The 25,604-nt window shown below is 41.8% G+C and overlaps 1 protein-coding gene across 1 annotated transcript in view; it reads left to right on the forward strand.

Annotated features, from left to right (window-relative positions):
* TAPT1 (transmembrane anterior posterior transformation 1) overlaps positions 1–25,604 on the forward strand; it is a 287,059-nt gene that overhangs the window by 148,766 nt on the left and 112,689 nt on the right. The window contains exon 8 of the mRNA XM_053704116.1: positions 1,894–1,974. Within this exon, the coding sequence (XP_053560091.1) occupies positions 1,894–1,974 (81 nt within the window). The remainder of the gene's footprint in view (positions 1–1,893; positions 1,975–25,604) is intronic.

Raw genomic sequence — 25,604 nt, forward strand, 5'->3', positions numbered from 1 at the left:
CACTTTTTCTAAAGTCTATAAAGTTAATTCCCTCCTCTTGGATGAGGTTTCATTTGGGTGAAAGTTTTTTTTTTCGGCAGTGGTACCTTCTGTTTAGGTTACCTGTCTTGTCCCTCCCGCTATTGATTCCCAACGGTAATTAATGATGATTCATGGACTCACCGTGTCATTAGAAAGAAAACAAAATTTATGCTTACCTGATACATTTTTCTTTCTTGACACGATGAGTCCACGACCCTGACTGTTTTTTTTTTTAAGACGTGTGTTTTTTTTATATATATATAAACCTCTGGACCTTGTGTTATTTCCTTTCTCTCCTTTTCCTTCGGTCGAATAACTGGGGGTTGTGGGAAGGGAAGTGATACTTAACAGCTCTGCTGTGGTGCTCTTTGCCTCCTACTGCTGGTCAGGAATGATATTCCCAACAGTAATTAATGATAATCCGTGGACTCACCGTGTCAAGAAATAAAGAAATTTATCAGGTAAGCTTAAATTTTGTTTTTAATGCATTTAGATTATATGTATTTTGGATTGTGATTTTTACGTATTCTGATAATGCTTTGAAAGTTTCTGTGTAACTTTATCAAATTAGGTTCATACCTTGTATATCTCTGTGCCCCTTTTTGTTTCGAAATTATATTGTACTTTGTCTTTGTTCTATGTAAAATAAGCCTGCCAGTTTCCTAAAGTGGGAGGGACAGGGCTAGTTGCTTGGGTTGACCAATGAAGTTCACAGGGTGTGTCTGAATCTCTCTTACCATGCTCATGATATTCTCTAAGCATTTTACAACTGAATGTCTCACTGATTTATCTCGCCAACTGTATGCAGGTGAAGTTTACAATTACAAAACCCTTATTTGTCAGAAAAGTAATGTGCAAACTAGAAGCAAATGCAAGTTGAATTGTAACAGTTGAGTTTACATAGGTAAATATTACAGTTTACTTCTTATTTGCTGCATACAGAGACTTTATATCAGTGTCAGGTGCTTCCCTGTAAGATTCTCTATCCCAGAGAGCTTCATTACTTTCTATGTGAGGCAGCTCTCATTTCACTGGGTCTTCCCGGTTCCAACTTTTTTCTTAGATAATTCAGTGAGTTCAGCCACCGGGAAGGGTGCTCTCTAAACTGGAGAATTTTTGGCCATTGGGCCCTGTAATACAACTGTCTAAAACTGTCTAACATTTATTGAGGAATAGTTCTGCAATCCACTGTATATCCCACCATCAATGACAGTTTATAAAACCCAGGATTTTTATTTTGTGATTTAAACAACCTTTTCAGTTGACTTCTATAATCACATTTGCTTTTTTTAAAAGAGCATCAATGCACTAATGGGAGCTAGCTGAACATATTGTGTGAGCCAATAGTATATTTGCAGTCAGCAGCTAACTCCCAGTGCACTGCTGTTCCTGTGCCTTTTAGCAAAATATACCAAGAGAACAAAGTTAATTCAATAATAGATAATATAATTAATTTGTAAAGTTGTTTAAAATGGCATGTTCTAGCTTTTGACATGACTGTCCCTTTAACATAGTATAAAAAGGTGATGGGTCCTTTTTACATTAATATATGTACAAAATCAAACAATGGGGCTTTAAAATATTATTCTCTTTGGTGGTCACCGAGAATAAATCCTCTGCCAACAAGTTTTTTTCGTTTTAAGATTGTAGTGGGAATAGATAGCCTTGAGCCATGGACCTTTTTATTAGCCCATTTTACTCATTGCCATTGTCATCATTGCGTGGTCCATTTGGTTTATATGATCATCTAATGGCACCAAACATCAGTACACTCAGTGTGCTGTAAACTAGATCTGTAGACCATTTATATGCAGTAAGTCTGCAATGTTACTGTTTTTCTAATTATTAACAAAATTTTTTATTTTTTTTTAGACATTAAAGAAAGATTTACCAATTATGTGCTACTCCTTATTGTGTGCCTAAGAAATATGGAACAGTTCTCTTGGAATCCAGGTAATTATTTTTAAAAATGAGTTATTGGTATTCTTCACTCTGGAAGATGTAAAATATTTGTATTGGCTTAAATGGGAAAGGTCTGAAAGTCCAGAGCAACTCAGCCATACACCTATTAGAATTCATGTTCTTGGTCCCATTTACTGTGGTCAATTAGGAAGAGATTTAAATAAGTGTTTGCTCTGTAGGATGTGGCAGGGTTAGGTAAATTAACCATGATAAAATTGGATAGAGAAACAAGCACTTACTATTTCTCCAACATAGGTGTGTCCGGTCCACGGCGTCATCCTTACTTGTGGGATATTCTCTTCCCCAACAGGAAATGGCAAAGAGCCCAGCAAAGCTGGTCACATGATCCCTCCTAGGCTCCGCCTACCCCAGTCATTCTCTTTGCCGTTGTACAGGCAACATCTCCACGGAGATGGCTTAGAGTTTTTAAGGGTTCTCAGATTCTGTTATCGATACTCTTGTTCAGGCCAGAAAGCCTGTAACTAGAAAGATTTACCACAAAATTTGGAAAAAATATATCTGTTGGTGTGAATCTAAAGGATTCCCTTGGGACAAGGTTAAGATTCCTAGGATTCTATCCTTCCTTCAAGAAGGATTGGAAAAAGGATTATCTGCAAGTTCCCTGAAGGGACAGATTTCTGCCTTGTCTGTGTTACTTCACAAAAAGCTGGCCGCTGTGCCAGATGTTCAAGCCTTTGTTCAGGCTCTGGTTAGAATTAAGCCTGTTTACAAACCTTTGACTCCTCCTTGGAGTCTCAATTTAGTTCTTTCAGTTCTTCAGGGGGTTCCGTTTGAACCCTTGCATTCCGTTGATTTTAAGTTATTATCTTGGAAAGTTTTGTTTTTAGTTGCAATTTCTTCTGCTAGAAGAGTTTCAGAATTATCTGCTCTGCAGTGTTCTCCTCCTTATCTGGTGTTCCATGCAGATAAGGTGGTTTTACGTACTAAACCTGGTTTTCTTCCAAAAGTTGTTTCTAACAAAAACATTAACCAGGAGATTATCGTACCTTCTCTGTGTCCGAAACCAGTTTCAAAGAAGGAACGTTTGTTGCACAATTTGGATGTTGTTCGCGCTCTAAAATTCTATTTAGATGCTACAAAGGATTTTAGACAAACATCTTCCTTGTTTGTTGTTTATTCCGGTAAAAGGAGAGGTCAAAAAGCAACTTCTACCTCTCTCTCTTTTTGGATTAAAAGCATCATCAGATTGGCTTACGAGACTGCCGGACGGCAGCCTCCCGAAAGAATCACAGCTCATTCCACTAGGGCTGTGGCTTCCACATGGGCCTTCAAGAACGAGGCTTCTGTTGATCAGATATGTAGGGCAGCGACTTGGTCTTCACTGCACACTTTTACCAAATTTTACAAGTTTGATACTTTTGCTTCTTCTGAGGCTATTTTTGGGAGAAAGGTTTTGCAAGCCGTGGTGCCTTCCATTTAGGTGACCTGATTTGCTCCCTCCCTTCATCCGTGTCCTAAAGCTTTGGTATTGGTTCCCACAAGTAAGGATGACGCCGTGGACCGGACACACCTATGTTGGAGAAAACAGAATTTATGTTTACCTGATAAATTACTTTCTCCAACGGTGTGTCCGGTCCACGGCCCGCCCTGGTTTTTTTAATCAGGTCTGATAATTTATTTTCTTTAACTACAGTCACCACGGTACCATATGGTTTCTCCTATGCAAATATTCCTCCTTAACGTCGGTCGAATGACTGGGGTAGGCGGAGCCTAGGAGGGATCATGTGACCAGCTTTGCTGGGCTCTTTGCCATTTCCTGTTGGGGAAGAGAATATCCCACAAGTAAGGATGACGCCGTGGACCGGACACACCGTTGGAGAAAGTAATTTATCAGGTAAACATAAATTCTGTTTTCTTCTGTTATGTGTGATCAGTCCACGGGTCATCATTACTTCTGGGATATAACTCCTCCCCAACAGGAAATGCAAGAGGATTCACCCAGCAGAGCTGCATATAGCTCCTCCCCTCTACGTCAGTCCCAGTCATTCTCTTGCACCCAACGACTAGATAGGATGTGTGAGAGGACTATGGTGATTATACTTAGTTTTTATGACTTCAATCAAAAGTTTGTTATTTTAAAATAGCACCGGAGCGTGTTATTACTTCTCTGGCAGAGTTTGAGGAAGAATCTGACAGAGATTTTTTACTATGATTTTAACCGGAGTCGTTAAGATCATATTGCTGTTCTCGACCATCTGAGGGAGGTAAAGGCTTCAGATCAGGGGACAGCGGGCAGATGAATCTGCATTGAGGTATGTGGCAGTTTTTATTTTCTGAATGGAATTGATGAGAAAAGCCTGCCATACCGTTAAAATGACATGTATGTATACTCTTCAGTATTCTGGGGATGGTATTTCACCGGAACTACTGTGTTAAAGGTCACTAATCCTTTTAATAACTATTCTCATGTTAAACGTTTTTGCTGGAATGTAGAATCGTTTACATTGCTGAGGTACTGTGTGAATAAATATTTGGGCATTATTTTCCACTTGGCAGTTTTTTTTTTTTTTTGCTTTAATTGTGACAGTTTCGTTTCTCTTCACTGCTGTGGGGGAGAGGGAGGGGCCGTTTTTGGCGCTCTTTGCTACGCATCAAAAAATTCCAGTCAGCTAATTTTATATTTCCTGCATGATCCGGTTCATCTCTGACAGATCTCAGGGGTCTTCAAACTTCTTTGAAGGGAGGTAAATTCTCTCAGCAGAGCTGTGAGAATTCTTATAGTGACTGTGAATAAAAAACGTTGTTTTGTTTTCTTATGTACAAATTTAATTAGTGTTGTTTTTTACTAATGGGAACAAACCTTTGCTAAAAGTTGTGTTGTTTTAAAGTTTGATGCTATAACTGTTTTTCAGTTCATTATTTCAACTGTCATTTAATCGTTAGTACCTCTTTGAGGCACAGTGCGTTTTTTTGCTAAAAAAGATTATAACCAAGTTGTAAGTTTTTTTTTTGCTAGTGTGTTAAACATGTCTGACTCAGAGGAAGATATCTGTGTCATTTGTTCCAATGCCAAGGTGGAGCCCAATAGAAATTTATGTACTAACTGTATTGATGCTACTTTAAATAAAAGTCAATCTGTACAATGTGAACAAATTTCACCAAACAGCGAGGGGAGAGTTATGCCGACTAACTCGCCTCACGCGGCAGTACCTGCATCTCCCGCCCGGGAGGTGCGTGATATTTTGGCGCCTAGTACATCTGGGCGGCCATTACAGATAACATTACAAGATATGGCTACTGTTATGACTGAAGTTTTGTCTAAATTACCAGAACTAAGAGGCAAGCGTGATCACTCTGGGGTGAGAACAGAGTGCGCTGACAATGCTAGGGCCATGTCTGATACTGCGTCACAGCTCGCAGAGCATGAGGACGGAGAGCTTCATTCTGTGGGTGACGGTTCTGATCCAAACAGATTGGACTCAGATATTTCAAATTTTAAATTTAAATTGGAGAACCTCCGTGTACTACTAGGGGAGGTCTTAGCAGCTCTCAACGATTGTAACACCGTTGCAATACCAGAGAAACTGTGTAGGTTGGATAAATACTTTGCGGTACCGGCGAGTACTGACGTTTTTCCTATACCTAAGAGACTAACTGAAATTGTTACTAAGGAGTGGGATAGACCCGGTGTGCCGTTCTCACCCCCTCCAATATTTAGAAAGATGTTTCCAATAGACGCCACCACTCGGGACTTATGGCAAACGGTCCCCAAGGTGGAGGGAGCAGTTTCTACTTTAGCTAAGCGTACCACTATCCCGGTGGAGGATAGCTGTGCTTTCTCAGATCCAATGGATAAAAAATTAGAGGGTTACCTTAAGAAAATGTTTGTTCAACAAGGTTTTATATTACAACCCCTTGCATGTATCGCGCCGATTACGGCTGCGGCAGCATTTTGGATTGAGTCGCTTGAAGAGAACCTTAGTTCCTCTACGCTAGACGACATTACGGACAGACTTAGAGTCCTTAAACTAGCTAATTCTTTCATTTCGGAGGCCGTAGTACATTTAACCAAACTTACGGCTAAGAACTCAGGATTCGCCATACAGGCACGCAGGGCACTGTGGCTAAAATCCTGGTCAGCTGATGTTACTTCTAAGTCCAAATTACTTAATATACCTTTCAAGGGGCAGTCCTTATTCGGGCCCGGTTTGAAAGAAATTATCGCTGACATTACGGGAGGTAAGGGCCACGCCCTACCTCAAGACAAGGCCAAAGCTAAGGCTAGACAGTCTAATTTTCGTCCCTTTCGGAATTTCAAAACAGGAGCAGCATCAACCTCCACTGCACCAAAACAGGAAGGAGCTGTTGCTCGTTACAGGCAAGGCTGGAAGCCTAACCAGTCCTGGAACAAAAAGCAAGCAGGCCAGGAAACCTGCTGCTGCCCCAAAGACAGCATGAACCGAGAGCCCCCGATCCGGGACCGGATCTAGTAGGGGGCAGACTCTCTCTCTTCGCCCAGGCCTGGGCAAGAGATGTTCAGGATCCCTGGGCACTAGAGATCATATCTCAGGGATACCTTCTAGACTTCAAATTATCTCCCCCAAGAGGGAGATTTCATCTGTCAAGGTTGTCAACAAACCAGATAAAGAAAGAAGCGTTTCTACGCTGCGTACAAGATCTGTTAACAATGGGAGTGATCCATCCGGTTCCGTGGTCGGAACAAGGACAAGGGTTCTACTCAAACCTGTTTGTGGTTCCCAAAAAAGAGGGAACTTTCAGGCCAATCTTAGATTTAAAGACTCTAAACAAATTCCTAAGAGTTCCATCGTTCAAAATGGAAACTATTCGGACAATCTTACCCATGATCCAAGAGGGTCAGTACATGACCACAGTGGATTTAAAGGATGCTTACCTTCACATACCGATCCACAAAGATCATCACCGGTATCTAAGGTTTGCCTTCTTAGACAGGCACTACCAGTTTGTAGCTCTTCCATTCGGATTGGCTACGGCTCCAAGAATCTTCACAAAGGTTCTGGGTGCCCTTCTAGCGGTACTAAGACCGCGAGGGATTTCGGTAGCTCCGTACCTAGACGACATTCTAATACAAGCTTCAAGCTTTCAAACTGCCAAGTCTCATACAGAGTTAGTTCTGGCATTTCTAAGGTCGCATGGATGGAAAGTGAACGAAAAGAAGAGTTCTCTCTTTCCTCTCACAAGAGTTCCATTCTTGGGGACTCTTATAGATTCTGTAGAAATGAAGATTTACCTGACAGAAGACAGGTTAACAAAACTTCAAAATGCATGCCGCGTCCTTCATTCCATTCAACACCCGTCAGTAGCTCAATGCATGGAGGTGATCGGCTTAATGGTAGCGGCAATGGACATAGTACCTTTTGCACGCCTACACCTCAGACCGCTGCAATTATGCATGCTAAGTCAGTGGAATGGGGATTACTCAGATTTGTCCCCTACTCTGAATCTGAATCAAGAGACCAGAAATTCTCTTCTATGGTGGCTTTATCGGCCACACCTGTCCAGGGGGATGCCATTCAGCAGGCCAGACTGGACAATTGTAACAACAGACGCCAGCCTACTAGGTTGGGGCGCTGTCTGGAATTCTCTGAAGGCTCAGGGACTATGGAATCAGGAGGAGAGTCTCCTTCCAATAAACATTCTGGAATTGAGAGCAGTTCTCAATGCCCTTCTGGCTTGGCCCCAGTTAATAACTCGGGGGTTCATCAGGTTTCAGTCGGACAACATCACGACTGTAGCTTACATCAACCATCAGGGAGGGACAAGAAGCTCCCTAGCAATGATGGAAGTATCAAAGATAATTCGCTGGGCAGAGTCTCACTCTTGCCACCTGTCAGCAATCCACATCCCGGGAGTGGAGAACTGGGAGGCGGATTTCTTGAGTCGCCAGACTCTTCATCCGGGGGAGTGGGAACTTCATCCGGAGGTCTTTGCCCAAATACTTCGACGTTGGGGCAAACCAGAGATAGATCTCATGGCGTCTCGCCAGAACGCCAAACTTCCTCGCTACGGGTCCAGATCCAGGGATCCGGGAGCAGTTCTGATAGATGCTTTGACAGCACCTTGGAACTTCAGGATGGCTTAGGTGTTTCCACCCTTCCCGCTGCTTCCTCGATTGATTGCCAAAATCAAACAGGAGAGAGCATCAGTAATTCTAATAGCACCTGCTTGGCCACGCAGGACTTGGTATGCAGATCTAGTGGACATGTCATCCTGTCCGCCTTGGTCTCTACCTCTAAGACAGGACCTTCTGATACAGGGTCCATTCAAACATCAAAATCTAACTTCTCTGAAGCTGACTGCTTGGAAATTGAACGCTTGATTTTATCAAAACGTGGTTTTTCTGAGTCGGTTATTGATACCCTGATTCAGGCTAGGAAGCCTGTTACCAGAAGGATTTACCATAAAATATGGCGGAAATACCTATACTGGTGCGAATCCAAAGGTTACTCCTGGAGTAAGGTTAGGATCGCTAGGATATTGTCTTTTCTACAAGAAGGTTTAGAAAAGGGTTTATCAGCTAGTTCATTAAAGGGACAGATTTCAGCTCTGTCCATCTTGTTACACAGACGTCTGTCAGAAAATCCAGACGTCCAGTCCTTTTGTCAGGCTTTAGCTAGGATCAAGCCTGTGTTTAAAGCTGTTGCTCCACCATGGAGTTTAAACTTAGTTCTTAACGTTTTACAGGGTGTTCCGTTTGAACCCCTTCATTCCATTGATATAAAAATGCTATCTTGGAAAGTTCTGTTTTTAATGGCTATTTCCTCGGCTCGAAGAGTCTCTGAGTTATCAGCCTTACATTGTGATTCCCCTTATCTGATTTTTCACTCAGACAAGGTAGTTCTGCGTACTAAACCTGGGTTCTTACCTAAGGTAGTCACTAACAGGAACATCAATCAAGAGATTGTTGTCCCATCCTTGTGTCCAAATCCTTCTTCAAAGAAGGAACGTCTTTTACACAATCTGGATGTAGTTCGTGCCCTCAAGTTCTACTTGCAGGCAACTAAAGATTTTCGCCAAACTTCTTCCTTGTTTGTCGTTTACTCTGGACAGAGGAGAGGTCAAAAAGCTTCTGCTACCTCTCTCTCTTTTTGGCTTCGTAGCATAATACGTTTAGCCTATGAGACTGCTGGACAGCAGCCTCCTGAAAGAATTACAGCTCACTCCACTAGAGCTGTGGCTTCCACTTGGGCCTTTAAGAATGAGGCCTCTGTTGAACAGATTTGCAAGGCTGCAACTTGGTCTTCGCTTCATACTTTTTCCAAATTTTACAAATTTGACACTTTTGCTTCTTCGGAGGCTATTTTTGGGAGAAAGGTTCTTCAGGCAGTGGTTCCTTCTGTATAATGAGCCTGCCTATCCCTCCCGTCATCCGTGTACTTTTGCTTTGGTATTGGTATCCCAGAAGTAATGATGACCCGTGGACTGATCACACATAACAGAAGAAAACATAATTTATGCTTACCTGATAAATTCCTTTCTTCTGTTGTGTGATCAGTCCACGGCCCGCCCTGTTTTAAGGCAGGTAAATATCTTTTAAATTATACTCCAGTCACCACTTCACCCTTGGTTACTCCTTTCTCGTTGATTCTTGGTCGAATGACTGGGACTGACGTAGAGGGGAGGAGCTATATGCAGCTCTGCTGGGTGAATCCTCTTGCATTTCCTGTTGGGGAGGAGTTATATCCCAGAAGTAATGATGACCCGTGGACTGATCACACAACAGAAGAAAGGAATTTATCAGGTAAGCATAAATTATGTTTTTATAGCAAGAACAGACAAAATTAAACAATGAATGTGTATTGCAATGTTTTTTACTTTTTTAAATTAAACATTTTACAGGCAGAATAGTGGTGACACTAAACCTCACATTTCTTTCCTATGGCATGGAGAGTCCACGAAACATTCTAATTACTAGTGGGATATTGACTCCTGGCCAGCAGGAGGAGGCAAAGAGCACTCCAGCACGGCTGTTAAAGTGTCAAGTATATGATGTACCCTCATCTGTGGAAGTATTTCCAGTTCCAGACCGTATGGTAGATATTATAACTCGGGAATGGGATAAACCAGGGATTCCTTTTTCCCCCGTCCCCTGTTTTTAAAAAGATGTTTCCTGTTGCTAACTCTATAAGTGACTCGTGGCGCACGGTAAACCAACCACATAAAAGCTGTAAACGCTAATGCAACTGAGCCAGAACCAACCTAAATATATAAAAAGATACAATTAAAAAACAATTAAATTAGTCATGAAATAGAAAAATGCCCAAACAGAAATGTCCATAAACCTAGGTCAGTCTATTCCAAGCACAGATATAAATTATAGCAACGCTGCAAAGAACTTAGAGTTTAACAATACCTATCTCCAGTGTGTATGTTCTTTGACAGCAATCCTTTTATCCAGGTGTCACGATGCAAAAAATGACCATGTAGAAAAGAACTGTGATCCTTAATGTCGGGTGCTGCTCCTCTAACAGATATCTCCTTCATTCGGATGGAACAATGAATCTGTGAAAAAAAAAAAAGAAGAGCGCAAACTCCGACTCAAGTGAAATTTATTTTAACACAAAGTAAGCGCTACACTCTATGCACTTACTAAAAAGTAGTAGATAAAAAGCATGACATGAAATACAGTCCCATGAGCTCCTGCGGATTCTTTCACACGCCACTCTATAGCTCCGTAATTGCCACTGGTGTATTATTGTGATCTTTAACCGGAACACAGAGGCCAGAAGTGGATGCTGCTAGTGAGCTCAGGATCAAGGATTCCTCAACGTGTTTCTCCCAACGCCGGTCGGGCTTTCTCAAGAGGTCAGTTGAATGAAGCCCAAAAAAACAGCGTTTGTTTTGACAGGAAAAGTAAATATGCGCCACAGCTCAGCTGTGAGAGCAGTGACACCTACCAGTTTAGTATCACTTCGCACTGTGGGAAGTACCAGTAAGTACAAGGTAGAGGGAGCTATCTCTACTTTGCCTAAGAGAACTACCACTCCTATTGAAGATAGTTGTTCTTTCAAGGGTCCTATAGATATAAAAGTGTGATACACCTTTAAGGTGCATCCCGCCCTCAATAGAGAACCTCCCTTTAAAAGGGGTTGGGTGCTGTTCATCAGTGCCTGAAAATTTTGTTGCTTACTTTTTTAAGCACACTCTAAGCTAAGTTCGTTCTGATACGTTTTTGTTCTATTTCTAATTTGATACTTATCAAGTTTCCTCCTAGGTTTTTCACTGTGTTTATCTGAAACAGTGTTTTAGGAGTTCAACTTACTCTGAAATTCGTACTCTCATTCACTGAATTATCCGGATTGCTCCTCTTCCCGGTTTGGACCGGCCGGATCTACTTTCTCCACCTCGACCGGAAGTCGCACTCGCACCGAAGTCTCTGCAGCTTTCAGGTACGCTACATCGTAGCTCAGCTCTGCTTCTGGTACTTCTCTTACCATACCTCAAATGTGATCGGTTACTCTATGCTACTGAGCCCTATTGCGCTCCTGTTATTTATCACTGTTCCTGTGCATACTATCTGCAAGATTCGGATGAATGACTTGTATATATTTTAGAGCTGTCTGTGTGTGAGTGCGTGAAGATCAAAGGGGACTTTATCCTGTGTTATTGCAACAAATGTTTCTAGAGCTGACACATTATACTACTTATGTTTCTATATACTTCTCTTGGCAATTCAGTGTAAACTCAGTCTGCTTACATTGATATTCAGAGTTATATTCATCATAAATAAACTGACTCACATTTGGAGTAAACAGGCTTTTACAAGTATTAATCTCCTGTTTAATTTCCTAAAGAGTTACAATTCCATTAATTAACACCCTCCTAAACATATCCATCACATAATTTTCAGGCCACAAAGTGTTAATTGGAATTGTAACTAACCATGACCCCTGAGGAAATAGAAACTCAATTTAATAGTATAGAACAAAAACTTGATTATTTGGCACATGCTTTAACTGAGGTGCAAGCAGAAAATTTAGCCATTAAGACTGTACTTAAAGATTACATGGCTACAAAAAGCAGTGAAGTACCTGAACCACATATACAGTACCCTCAACCTTTCTCTGGTAAGAGACAAGAGTTTAGGGATTTCAAAACAGCCTGTCACTTGCTTTTCTCTCTGCGCCCACGTACATACCACTCAAACCGAATAAAAGTTTGTACTACCATATCTTTTTTACAAGGAGAGCCTAGGACATGGGCAAACAGGTATTACGAAAATAACGCTCCTATACTGGATTCCTTACCAGATTTTTTCCAGGCTATGGCTAATCTGTATGAGGACCCAGACACCCAAATCCTAGCAGAAACAAAACTGCGCTCCTTAAAACAAGGGAAGCGGACAGTGGAGGAGTATACTACTGATTTCCAAATGTGGGCAGTAGACTCCCAATGGAATCAGATCAGTTTAAAAAATCAGTTTAGACTGGGTTTGTCTGAGACTCTGAAAGATGAGCTCTCCAGACAAGAACTACCAGATAGTCTCTCAGGTCTTATAAAACCGAGTACAACAATTGATAGAAGAATCAGAGAGAGGCGTGCAGATGAGTACCCACCAAAGAGATCATTCACTTATACCCCCCACGCAGAGAGATCCCCTAACAGCTCCGTGCCCATGGAGATCGGAGTTATAAAAGGTCCTCTCTCAGAGGAAGAAAAAACAAGGAGAAGATTGGAAAACTTGTGTCTGTATTGTGGAAAAAAGGAGCATAATGTATCTAATTGTCCACTACTTCAAAGGCAAAGGAAGGGTAAGCAAAAGAAATCTCTTAACTTATACCACATAACAGAAAATGTACAATTGACTTTGATTCTCTCGTTACAGTGGGATCAGGAAAACTTCAAGTGCAGGGCGATGGTTGATTCTGGTGCTTCCGGAAACTATATTGATTCGCTATATGTTGTAAATAATAAAATTCCCCTTGTGTGCAAGCAAAATCATGTCTATCTCAAATCTATTGATGGAACCTTAATTAATAGGGGTCCAATTACACATCAAACCATACCACTATTAACCACAATAAAAGATGGACACACTGAGTATGTCAGCTATGACGTCATACCTATTTCCCTTCATACTATCATTTTAGGGTATTCATGGCTGCAAAAACACAATCCAGAAATAGATTGGGTACATTCGCAACTTAAGTTAAAATCTAATTATTGTTTGGCTACTTGCTTTCCCCAGAGTGATGTTTCCATCTCTGCTGTGATGGAGGATGTTCCAGAACTCTATCAGGATTTGGCAGAGGTGTTTAATCTCGTGGAGGCGGAAAATCTGCCTCCACATAGGACCTTTGACTGCCCAATAGATCTCATTCCAGGGGCAGTTATACCCCATGGGAAAATTTACCCACTATCTCAAAGTGAACTAACATTTCTAAGAGCATATCTTGATGATAATTTGAAAAAGGGGTTTATTTCACACTCAACATCCCCTGCAGCTGCAGGAATGTTTTTGGTAAAAAATAAAGATGGCACTTTGAGACCAATAATTGATTATAGAGCCTTGAATGCTGTAACTGTTAAAAATAGGTATCCACTCCCCCTAATACCCGAATTGATAGAACGTCTAAAGGGTGCCACTGTTTACACAAAATTAGACCTCAAAGGAGCATATAATCTCATACGTATAAAGGAGGGAGATGAATGGAAGACCGCTTTTCGTACTAGATATGGGCTCTTCCAGTATAACGTCATGCCATTCGGTCTTACTAACGCCCCGGCGACGTTTCAGCACTTTTTAAATGAAATCTTTCACGATCTACTGGATACATGCGTTATCATCTATTTAGATGATATACTGATTTATTCTAAGACACAGCAAGACCACGAGAAACATGTAAGATGGGTCTTAACACGGTTGAAGGAACATAAATTATACGCTAAAAAAGAAAAATGTCTTTTTCATGTTAATAAAATTAAATTTTTAGGGTATATTATCACCCCTGATCAGATACAAATGGATCCTGAAAAAATTACGGCTGTAATGCAATGGCCAATTCCCTCTACTATCCGTGCACTTCAAAGATTCATAGGTTTTGCTAACTATTATCGTAAATTCATTGATAATTTTTCAGATATAGTTAAACCATTAACTCAACTTACCAGTAAAAAGCAACGATATAAATGGACTGAAGAAGCCCAGAGAGCATTTGACGTTTTAAAACAAAACTTCAGTTCAGCTCCTATACTGCATATGCCAGATCCACAGTTACAATATATTGTGGAAGTGGATGCCTCTACTTCAGGAATTGGGGCAGTCTTGTCCCAATACAACAAGGAAAAAACAGTGATGTCACCTGTTGCCTATTATTCCAGAAGGTTCACCTCCTCAGAGAATAATTATGGAATAGGTGATAAAGAATTACTGGCTATAAAGGTATCACTAGAACAGTGGAGACATTTATTGGAAGGCACTAATGAGCCATTTTTAATTTATACCGACCACAAGAACCTCCAATATCTCCAGCAAAGTAAAACTTTATCAGCAAGACAAATGAGATGGTCTTTGTTTTTAAACAGGTTTAATTTTCTGATAACCTACAGACCTGGGGTACTAAACACAGAGGCTGATGCCCTCTCCAGAGTTCACGAGCAAACTCCTGTTGAAACTCTAAATCCCATTATTCCACTTGATAAATTTATAGGTATCTTAACTCCTATTGAGATAAGAATCAAACAAGCCCTAAAGAAAGAACCTATTCCACCCATGTTTGTATGAAAGATACTAAAACGGGATTATTCTATCATAACGCCAAACTGTATGTACCTAACACTTTAAGGAAACAAATTCTCCATCACACACACGACATACCTTTGGCAGGTCATAGCGGTATACAAAAAACTATAGAAAGAACTAGAAGAACATTTTGGTGACCACAAATGGATCAGTCCATACATAAATATGTTCAGTCATGCGACATCTGCGCTAGGAATAAAATAGATCATAAAGGTCTGATAGGACTCTTATCTCCTCTGCCTGTTCCTGATAGACCCTGGGAAACAATATCTATGGATTTCATAGTAGAATTACCCAAATCCCAAAATTACAACACTATTTTAGTAGTGGTGGATCACCTAACTAAGCTAGGACACTTCATACCATTAAAAGGGTTACCAACAGCCTTTAAAACCGCTAACACTTTTATAACTCATATAGTGAGACTACACGGGTTACCAAGAAATATAATAACCGATAGGGGTACACAGTTCACTTCATCTTTTTGGAGGTCCTTATGTAAAAAGTTACACATAAACCCTAAGTTTTCTACTGCTTTTCACCCACAGACTAACGGGTTAACTGAAAGATTGAATCAAACCTTGGAGCAGTATTTGCGCTGCTATATAACTCACCAACAGGCTGATTGGGTGACATATCTCCCCCTGGCAGAATTTGCTTATAACAACTCTGTTTCATCCACTACCAAGGTATCACCTTTCTACGCAACATATGGGTTTCATCCCACAACCATATTGTTATCCAACATTGAAGTGAATTCCCCTGCAGCTATTGATTATTCCACTCAATTGCAAGAATGATTAGATATCGTAAAACTACACCTCTCTGAAGCTAAGACCACACAAAAACATTATTATGATCTACATCACAGATCTGCTCCTAATTATCAGGTAGGAGACAAAGTCCTATTATCCACGAAACATCTTAGGTTACGGGTGCCCACAAAGAAATTGGCAAATCAGTTTCTAGGTCCTTTTGACATTGAAAAAGTATTGAATCCTTCAACTGTACAACTGAAGTTACCTGCACATTACAAGTTTCATCCAACGTTTCATGTATCACTTATAAAACTTTATCAAGCATCCGATGTCTCTAATACACAAAAGACTGACCCTATCCTGGCAGATAACCAAGAGGAATTTGAAATCGAAAAGATACTGGATTCCAGAATAAAGGGTGGCCAGTTGGAATATTTTTTGAAGTGGAAGGGATATGGTCCTGAAGAGAATACCTGGACGAGGGGCACTGAGGTCCACGCTCCTCGTCTTCTCCGTGCTTTCCATCGTCGTTATCCTCTTAAGGCTTCTCCCACATGTTGAGGGGGAGCTTTGAGGAGGGAAGTGTGTGATACACCTTTAAGGTGCATCCCGCCCTCAATAGAGAACCTCCCTTTAAAAGGGGTTGGGTGCTGTTCATCAGTGCCTGAAAATTTTGTTGCTTACTTTTTTAAGCACACTCTAAGCTAAGTTCGTTCTGATACGTTTTTGTTCTATTTCTAATTTGATACTTATCAAGTTTCCTCCTAGGTTTTTCACTGTGTTTATCTGAAACAGTGTTTTAGGAGTTCAACTTACTCTGAAATTCGTACTCTCATTCACTGAATTATCCGGATTGCTCCTCTTCCCGGTTTGGACCGGCCGGATCTACTTTCTCCACCTCGACCGGAAGTCGCACTCGCACCGAAGCCTCTGCAGCTTTCAGGTACGCTACATCGTAGCTCAGCTCTGCTTCTGGTACTTCTCTTACCATACCTCAAATGTGATCGGTTACTCTATGCTACTGAGCCCTATTGCGCTCCTGTTATTTATCACTGTTCCTGTGCATACTATCTGCAAGATTCGGATGAATGACTTGTATATATTTTAGAGCTGTCTGTGTGTGAGTGCGTGAAGATCAAAGGGGACTTTATCCTGTGTTATTGCAACAAATGTTTCTAGAGCTGACACATTATACTACTTATGTTTCTATATACTTCTCTTGGCAATTCAGTGTAAACTCAGTCTGCTTACATTGATATTCAGAGTTATATTCATCATAAATAAACTGACTCACATTTGGAGTAAACAGGCTTTTACAAGTATTAATCTCCTGTTTAATTTCCTAAAGAGTTACAATTCCATTAATTAACACCCTCCTAAACATATCCATCACAAAAAGCTTGAGGCTTTTTTGAAAAAGATGTACATTCATCAGGGATTACAGTGGCAACCTGTTGCTAGTATTGCTACAGTTGCGGGGCAGCATCTCATTGGTGCGATGATTTATCTAATCTTATCATAGAAAAGACTACTATAGAGGAGATCCAAGACAGGACCAAGGCTCTCAAGCTAGCCAATACCTTTATTTGTGATGCCAACATGCAAGTTCTTAGGTTGGGTGCTAAGATTTCTGGTTTTACTGTTTTAGCTTGCAGAGCTCTCTGGTTAAAATCTTGGTCTGCAGATGTTACAACCAAGTCCAAGCTTTTATCTCTGCCTTATAAGGGTAAGGGTAAAACCTTGTTTAGACCAGGTCTGGCAGAAATTATTTCTGACGTTACAGTTGGAAAGGGTTCTTTCCTACCTCAGGATAAAATGAATAGACCGAAGGGTTTCCAGAATTCTAATTTTCGTTCCTTTCGTAACTTTAAAGGACAGAAGTCTTCCTCTTCCAAGTTGGATCAATCCAAGTCTTCTTGGAGGTTCAGTCAGCCTTGGAATAGGGGGAAGCTAGCTAAGAAGCCTTCCGTTGATTCTAAATCAACATGACTGAGCCGCCCCTGATTCTGTAGTGGATCAAGTGGGGTTAGGCTTTCTTTTTTTCAGCAGACTTGGATACACGATGTTCCAGATCCCTGGGCCATAGATATAGTATCTCACGGTTACAGAATAGGATTCAAATCTTGTCCTCCCAGGGGCAGGTTCCACCTGTCAGAGAGAGGCCTTCTTAAACTGAGTAAAGGAACTATCATCTCTGTGAGTGTTTGTTCCAGTTCCTCTAGAGCAGGGGTGTCAAACTCAAATTCATCGTGGGCCGCATCAGCAGTTTGGTCACCCTCAAAGGGCCGGTTGTATCTGTAGGACTATGTGTCCACTCTTTATTATCATAAATTGTCACTGCATTCAATTATTACTGTTTTTCTCCAACATAGGTGTGTCCGGTCCACGGCGTCATCCTTACTTGTGGGATATTCTCCTCCCCAACAGGAAATGGCAAAGAGCCCAGCAAAGCTGGCCATATAGTCCCTCCCAGGCTCCGCCTACCCCAATCATTCTCTTTGCCGTTGCACAGGCAACATCTCCACGGAGATGGCTAAGAGTTTTTTTGGTGTTTAAATGTAGTTTTATTCTTCAATCAAGAGTTTGTTATTTTAAAATAGTGCTGGTATGTACTATTTACTCTGAAACAGAAAAGAGATGAAGATTTCTGTTTGTAAGAGGAAAATGATTTTAGCAACCGTTACTAAAATCGATGGCTGTTTCCACACAGGACTGTTGAGATGAATTAACTTCAGTTGGGGGAAACAGTGAGCAGACTTTTGCTGCTTGAGGTATGACACATTTCTAACAAGACTTGGTAATGCTGGAAGCTGTCATTTTCCCTATGGGAACCGGTAAGCCATTTTCTTAGTTTAGTATAAGAATAAAGGGCTTCATTAGGGCTTAAAAAACTGGTAGACATTTTTCTGGGCTAAAACGATTACTTTACTAAGCATATTTGGCAGATTATAACTATTAATAGTTATTATAATCTTGGGGATTGTTTTAAAAAAACGGCAGGCACTGTATTGGACACCTTTTTCACTGGGGGCCTTTTCTAGTCATAGGCAGAGCCTCATTTTCGCGCCACTAATGCACAGTTGTTTTTGGAAAGCAAGGCATGCAGATGCATGTGTGAGGAGCTAAGAACCACTGAAAAAGCTTATAGAAGGCATCATTTGGTATCGTATTCCCCTCTGGGCTTGGTTGGGTCTCAGCAAAGCAGATACCTGGGACTTTATAGGGGTTAAATGTAAAAACGGCTCCGGTTCCGTTATTTTAAGGGTTAAAGCTCAAATTTGGTGTGCAATACTTTTAAGGCTTTAAGATACTGTGGTGAAATTTTGGTGAATTTTGAACAATTCCTTCATACTTTTTCACATATTCAGTAATAAAGTGTGTTCAGTTTAAAATTTAAAGTGACAGTAACGGTTTTATTGTAAAACGTTTTTTGTGCTTTGTTGACAAGTTTAAGCCTGTTTAACATGTCTGAACCATCAGATAACGATGTTCTATATGTATGAAAGCCAAGGTTTCTCCCCATTTAAATATATGTGATAATTAACAAAGTAGGGACAATAATGCCATAGATAATGATATTGCCCATGATGATTCCTCAAATGAGGGGAGTAAGCATGGTACTGCATCATCCCCTTCTGTGTCTACACTAGTTTTGCCCACACAAGAGGCCCCTAGTACATCTAGTGCGCCAATACTTATTACCATGCAACAATTAACGGCTGTAATGGATAATTCTATTGCAAACATTTTATCCAAAATGCCTACTTATCAGAGAAAGCGCGATTGCTCTGTTTTAAACACTGAAGAGCAAGAGGACGCTGATGATAACTGTTCTGACATGCCCTCACACCAATCTGAAGGGGCCAGGAGGGAGGTTTTGTCTGAGGGAGAAATTTCAGATTCAGGGAAAATTTCTCAACAAGCTGAACCTGATGTTGTAACATTTAAATTTAAATTAGAACATCTCCACGCACTACTTAAGGAGGTATTATCTACTCTGGATGATTGTGACAATTTGGTCATTCCAAAGAAATTATGTAAGATGGACAAGTTCCTAGAGGTTCCGGTGTCCCCTGATGCTTTTCCTATACCCAAGCGGGTGGCGGACATAGTAAATAAGGAGTGGGAAAGGCCCGGCATACCTTTTGTTCCTCCCCCTATATTTAAGAAATTATTTCCTATAGTCGACCCCAGAAAGGACTTATGGCAGACAGTCCCTGAGGTCGAGGGGGCGGTTTCTACTCTAAACAAACGCACTACTATTCCTATAGAAGATAGTTGTGTTTTCAAGATCCTATGGATAAAAAGTTAGAGGGTTTGCTTAAAAAGATGTTTGTTCAGCAAGGTTACCTTCTACAACCAATTTCATGCATTGTTCCTGTCACTACAGCTGCGTGTTTCTGGTTCGAAGAACTAGAAAAGTCGCTCAATAAAGAATATTCGTATGAGGAGGTTATGGACAGAGTTCAAGCACTTAAATTGGCTAACTCTTTTATTTTAGATGCCGCTTTGCAATTAGCTAGATTAGCGGCGAATATTTCAGGGTTTGCTATAGTGGCGCTCAGAGCGCTTTGGCTAAAGTCTTGGTCAGCGGATGTGTCCTCCAAGACCAAATTGCTTAACATCCCTTTCAAGGGTAAAACACTGTTTTGGCCCTGACTTGAAAGAGATTATTTCAGACATCACTAGGGGAAAGGGCCACGCCCTTCCTCAGGATAGGTCTTTTAAGGCTAAAAATAAGCCAAATTTTCGTCCCTTTCGCAGAAACGGACCAGCCTCAAATTCTACACCCTCTAAGTAAGAGGGTAATACTTCTCAAACCAAGACAGCCTGGAGACCGATGCAAGGCTGGAACAAGGGTAAGCAGGCCAAGAAACCTGCCACTGCTACCAAAACAGCATGAAGTGTTGGCCCCCGATCCGGGACCGGATCTGGTGGGGGGCAGACTTTCTCTCTTTGCTCAGGCTTGGGCAAGAGATACTCAGGATCCTTGGACGCTAGAAATAGTTTCTCAAGATTATCTCCTGGAATTCAGGGAACTACCCCCAAGGGGAAGGTTCCACAGGTCTCAATTATCTTCGAACCAAATAAAAAGACAGGCATTTTTACATTGTGTAGAAGACCTGTCAAGAATGGGAGTGATTCATCCTGTTCCATTAGGAGAACAAGGGATGGGGTTTTACTCCAACCTGTTCATAGTTCCCAAAAAAGAGGGAACATTCAGACCAATTTTAGATCTCAAGATTCTAAACAAGTTTCTAAGGGTTTCATCGTTCAAAATGGAAACCATTCGAACGATCCTTCCTACCATCCAGGAAGGTCAATTCATGACCACGGTGGATTTAAAGGATGCGTACCTACATATTCCTATCCACAAGGAACATCTTCGGTTCCTAAGGTTCGCCTTTCTGGACAAGCATTACCAGTTTGTGGCACTTCCATTCGGATTAGCCACTGCTCCAAGGATTTTCACAAAGGTACTAGGGTCCCTTCTAGCGGTGCTAAGACCAAGGGGCATTGCAGTAGTACCTTACTTGGACGACATCCTGATTCAAGTGTCGTCTCTGTCAAAAGTAAGGGCTCATACGGACATTGTCCTAGCCTTTCTCAGATCTCACAGGTGGAAAGTGAACATAGAAAAAAGTTCTCTGTCCCCGTCAACAAGAGTTCCCTTCTTGGGAACAATAATAGTTTCCTTAGAAATGAAGATTTTTCTGACAGAGGCCAGAAAATCAAACTTCTAAGCTCTTGTCAGGTACTTCATTCTGTTCTTCTTCCTTCCATAGCGCAGTGCATGGAAGTAATAGGTTTGATGGTTGCGGCAATGGACATAGTTCCTTTTGCACGAATTCATCTAAGACCATTACAACTGTGCATGCTCAGACAGTGGAATGGGGATTATACAGACTTGTCTCCAACGATCCAAGTAGATCAAAGGACCAGAGATTCACTCCGTTGGTGGCTGACCCTGGACAACCTGTCACAGGGAATGAGCTTCCGCAGACCAGAGTGGGTCATTGTCACGACCGACGCCAGTCTGGTGGGCTGGGGCGCGGTCTGGGAACCCCTGAAAGCTCAGGGTCTATGGTCTCGGGAAGACTCTCTTCTCCCGATAAACATTCTGGAACTGAGAGCGATATTCAATGCTCTCAAGGCTTGGCCTCGACTAGCAAAGGCCAAATTCATAAGGTGTCAATCAGACAACATGACGACTGTTGCATATATCAACCATCAGGGGGGAACAAGGAGTTCCCTGGTGATGGAGGAGCATCCGGGGGAGTGGGAACTCCATCCGGAAATCTTTGCCCAAATAACTCAATTATGGGGCATTCCAGACATGGATCTGATGGCCTCTCGTCAGAACTTCAAGGTCCCTTGTTACGGGTCCAAATCCAGGGATCCCTAGGCGACTCTAGTGGATACAATAGTAGCACCTTGGATCTTCAACCTAGCTTATGTATTCCCACCGTTTCCTCTCATTCCCAGGCTGGTAGCCAGGATCAATCAGGAGAGGGCTTCGGTGATCTTGATAGTTCCTGCGTGGCCACGCAGGACTTGGTATGCAGACCTGGTGAATATGTCATCGGCTCCACCATGGAAGCTACCTTTGAGACAGGACCTTCTTGTTCAGGGTCCATTCGAACATCCGAATTTGGTTTCCCTCCAACTGACTGCTTGGAGATTGAACGCTTGATTCTATCAAAGCGTGGGTTTTCAGATTCTGTAATAGATACTCTTATTCAGGCTAGAAAGCCTGTAACTAGAAAAATTTACCATAAAATATGGAAAAAATATATCTGTTGGTGTGAATCTAAAGGATTCCCATGGAACAAGATAAAAATTCCTAAGATTCTTTCCTTTCTACAAGAAGGTTTGGAGAAAGGATTATCTGCAAGTTCTCTGAAGGGACAGATCTCTGCTTTATCTGTTTTACTTCACAAAAGGCTGGCAGCTGTGCCAGACGTTTAAGCGTTTGTTCAGGCTCTGGTTAGAATCAAGCCTGTTTACAGACCTTTGACTCCTCCCTGGAGTCTTAATCTAGTTCTTTCAGTTCTTCAAGGGGTTCCGTTGGAACCCTTACATTCCGTAGATATTAAGTTATTATCGTGGAAAGTTTTGTTTTTGGTTGCAATTTCTTCTGCTAGAAGAGTTTCTGAGTTATCTGCTCTGCAGTGTTCTCCGCCCTATCTGGTCCATGCAGATAAGGTGGTTTTGCGTACTGAGCCTGGTTTTCTTCCGAAGGTTGTTTCCAACAAAAATATTAACCAGGAGATAGTTGTACCTTCTTTGTGTCCGAATCCAGTTTCAGAGAAGGAACGTTTGTTATACAATTTGGACGTAGTCCGTGCTCTAAAATTCTATTTAGAGGTTACTGAAGGTTTCAGACAAACATCTTCTTCGTTTGTTGTTTATTCTGGTAAAAGGAGAGGTGAAAAAGCAATTTCTACCTCTCTTTCCTTTTGGCTTAAAAGCATTATCAGATTGGCTTTTGAGACTGCCGGACGGCAGTTTCCTGAAAGTATCACAGCTCACTCCACTAGGGCTGTGGCTTCCACATGGGCCTTCAAGAACGAGGCTCCTGTTGACCAGATATGTAAGGCAGCGACTTGGTCTTCACTGCACTCTTTTGCCAAATTTTACAAATTTTATACTTTTGCTTCTTCGGAGGCTATTTTTGGGAGAAAGGTTTTGCAAGCCGTGGTGCCTTCCGTTTAGGTGACCTGATTTGCTCCCTCCCTTCATCCGTGTCCTAAAGCTTTGGTATTGGTTCCCACAAGTAAGGATGACGCCGTGGACCGGACACACCTATGTTGGAGAAAACAGAATTTATGCTTACCTGATAAATTACTTTCTCCAACGGTGTGTCCGGTCCACGGCCCGCCCTGGTTTTTTAATCAGGTCTGATGAATTATTTTCTCTAACTACAGTCACCACGTTACCATATGGTTTCTCCTATATATATTTCCTCCTGTCCGTCGGTCGAATGACTGGGGTAGGCGGAGCCTGGGAGGGACTATATGGCCAGCTTTGCTGGGCTCTTTGCCATTTCCTGTTGGGGAGGAGAATATCCCACAAGTAAGGATGACGCCGTGGACCGGACACACCGTTGGAGAAAGTAATTTATCAGGTAAGCATAAATTCTGTTTTTGTAATAATGTAAGTAATAACTAGCTCTGAAAGCAGAAACATAGTCAGAATAAATGCAAGTAGATATTCAAATGTACAATTATTGTACAATTTATTGAAAAATTATTTTTGGTAACAGACAGTAATTTTTTTTTTTTTTTTTAAACATACAAATATTGCCAAACACTGTTTATTACACATATGGCAAACACAAGGCATTAACTTTTTTTTAACTTTTCTGACTAGATGGCTGACATAGTTTTCCTGAGGTCAGTCCATCGATGTCTGGCGTTAGGTCTTGTGCTGTAGCAATCCGCAAAACAGCATGGAGGTTATCATCAGTGATGCGCAGTATATCCAAAGTTTACCGCTCAGACTTTTAAGCAGAATAATAAGCAGACCCCCCCCTAATAAGCAGACCCCCCCTCCCCCCCCACATACATCATATGTACTTACAGTACAGGAGAGAAGAGTTCAGGCAGCCATTGGATCTGTCACATAACAGGATGGCATGCGCTCAATATAAAAACAAGTGGAGGTTTCCTGAATGCATGTAAAGTGGAGGTTTCCTGTGTAGAACGGCCGGCGCCGCTAGAGGGCTGGCTTGTAGGCTGCCGCGCATGCGCTGAAGAGGCGGCTTTCTTGTGTCAAAAAAAAAAGCGAGAATAAAAGGTGAAGGCTGGCGGCCGGCGGCGGCTACACGGGCCACATGGGCCACATGACGAGGTCTGACGGGCCGGATTCGGCCCGCGGGCCTTGTGTTTGACACCCGTGCTCTAGAGGAACAGGGTCTAGGATTCTATTCAAATCTATTTGTAGTTCCCAAGAAGGAGGGCACTATTCGTCCCATTCTGGACCTAAAGTGTCTCAATCAATTCCTCAGGGTTCCGTCCTTCAAGATGGAGACCATCCATTCTATTCTTCCTTTGGTCCAAAAGGGTCAGTTCATGACGACCATAGATCTGAAGGACGCGTATCTTCATGTTCCTATTCACATGAATCATTACCAGTATCTAAGTTTTGCCTTTCTAGGTCAAACATTTCCAGTTTGTTGCCCTTCCTTTTGGCCTTACGACAGCTCAATTTTTACAAAGGTTTTGGGGGCTCTTCTGGCAGTGGTGAGGTCCCAGGGTATTGCTGTGGCGCCTTATCTAAACGACATTCTAGTTAAAGCGCCATCTTTTCATCTAGCAAGATCTCATACCGAGATGTTGTTGTCTATTCTAGGTTCCCACGGGTTGAAAGTGAATCTGGGAAAGAGTTCCCTTGTTCAAGATACAAGGGTTTGTTTATTGGGAACAATTATAGATTCCCTGTCAATGAAGAATTTTCTGACGGACATCAGAAAATCCAAGCTTCATGTTTCTTGCCTGTCTCTCCAGTCTGCTATTCCTCCATCAATGCATGGAGGTGATTGGACTGATGGTTGCCTCCATGAACATCATTCCTCATTCCATCATTGCTCGATTCCATTTGAGACCTCTGCAGCTTGGGGTTTCTTAAGGACACAGGGTCTGTGGACTCCAGAGGAGTCGTCTCTTCCTATAAACATCTTGGAGTTGAGAGCCATTTTCTATGCTTTAATAGCTTGGCCTCAACTAGCTTTGGTCCGATTTAATCAGATTTCATTAGACAACATCACCTCAGTGGCCTACATCAATCACCAGGGAGGAACTCGGAGTTCCTTGGCAATAAAAGAGGTGTCTTGCATTCTCCAGTGGGTGGAGTCTCACGATTGCCATCTCTCTGCCATCTACATACCATGGGTGGACAACTGGGAGGCGGATTTTCTAAGCAGGCAGACTTTTCATCCCGGAGAGTGGGCTCTCCACCCAGAGGTTTTCACAATGATAACTCAAGAGTTGGATCTTCAAAACGCCAAGCTTCCAAAGTACGGTTAAAGGTAAAAAAAAACCTCAAGCCGTTCTGGTAGGTGCTCTAGAGGTTCCTTGGAGCTTCAATCTAACATACCTGTTTCCTCTGTTTGCGTTGCT

Source organism: Bombina bombina, chromosome 2 (genome assembly GCF_027579735.1).
Source record: "Bombina bombina isolate aBomBom1 chromosome 2, aBomBom1.pri, whole genome shotgun sequence".
Lineage (NCBI taxonomy): Eukaryota > Metazoa > Chordata > Amphibia > Anura > Bombinatoridae > Bombina > Bombina bombina.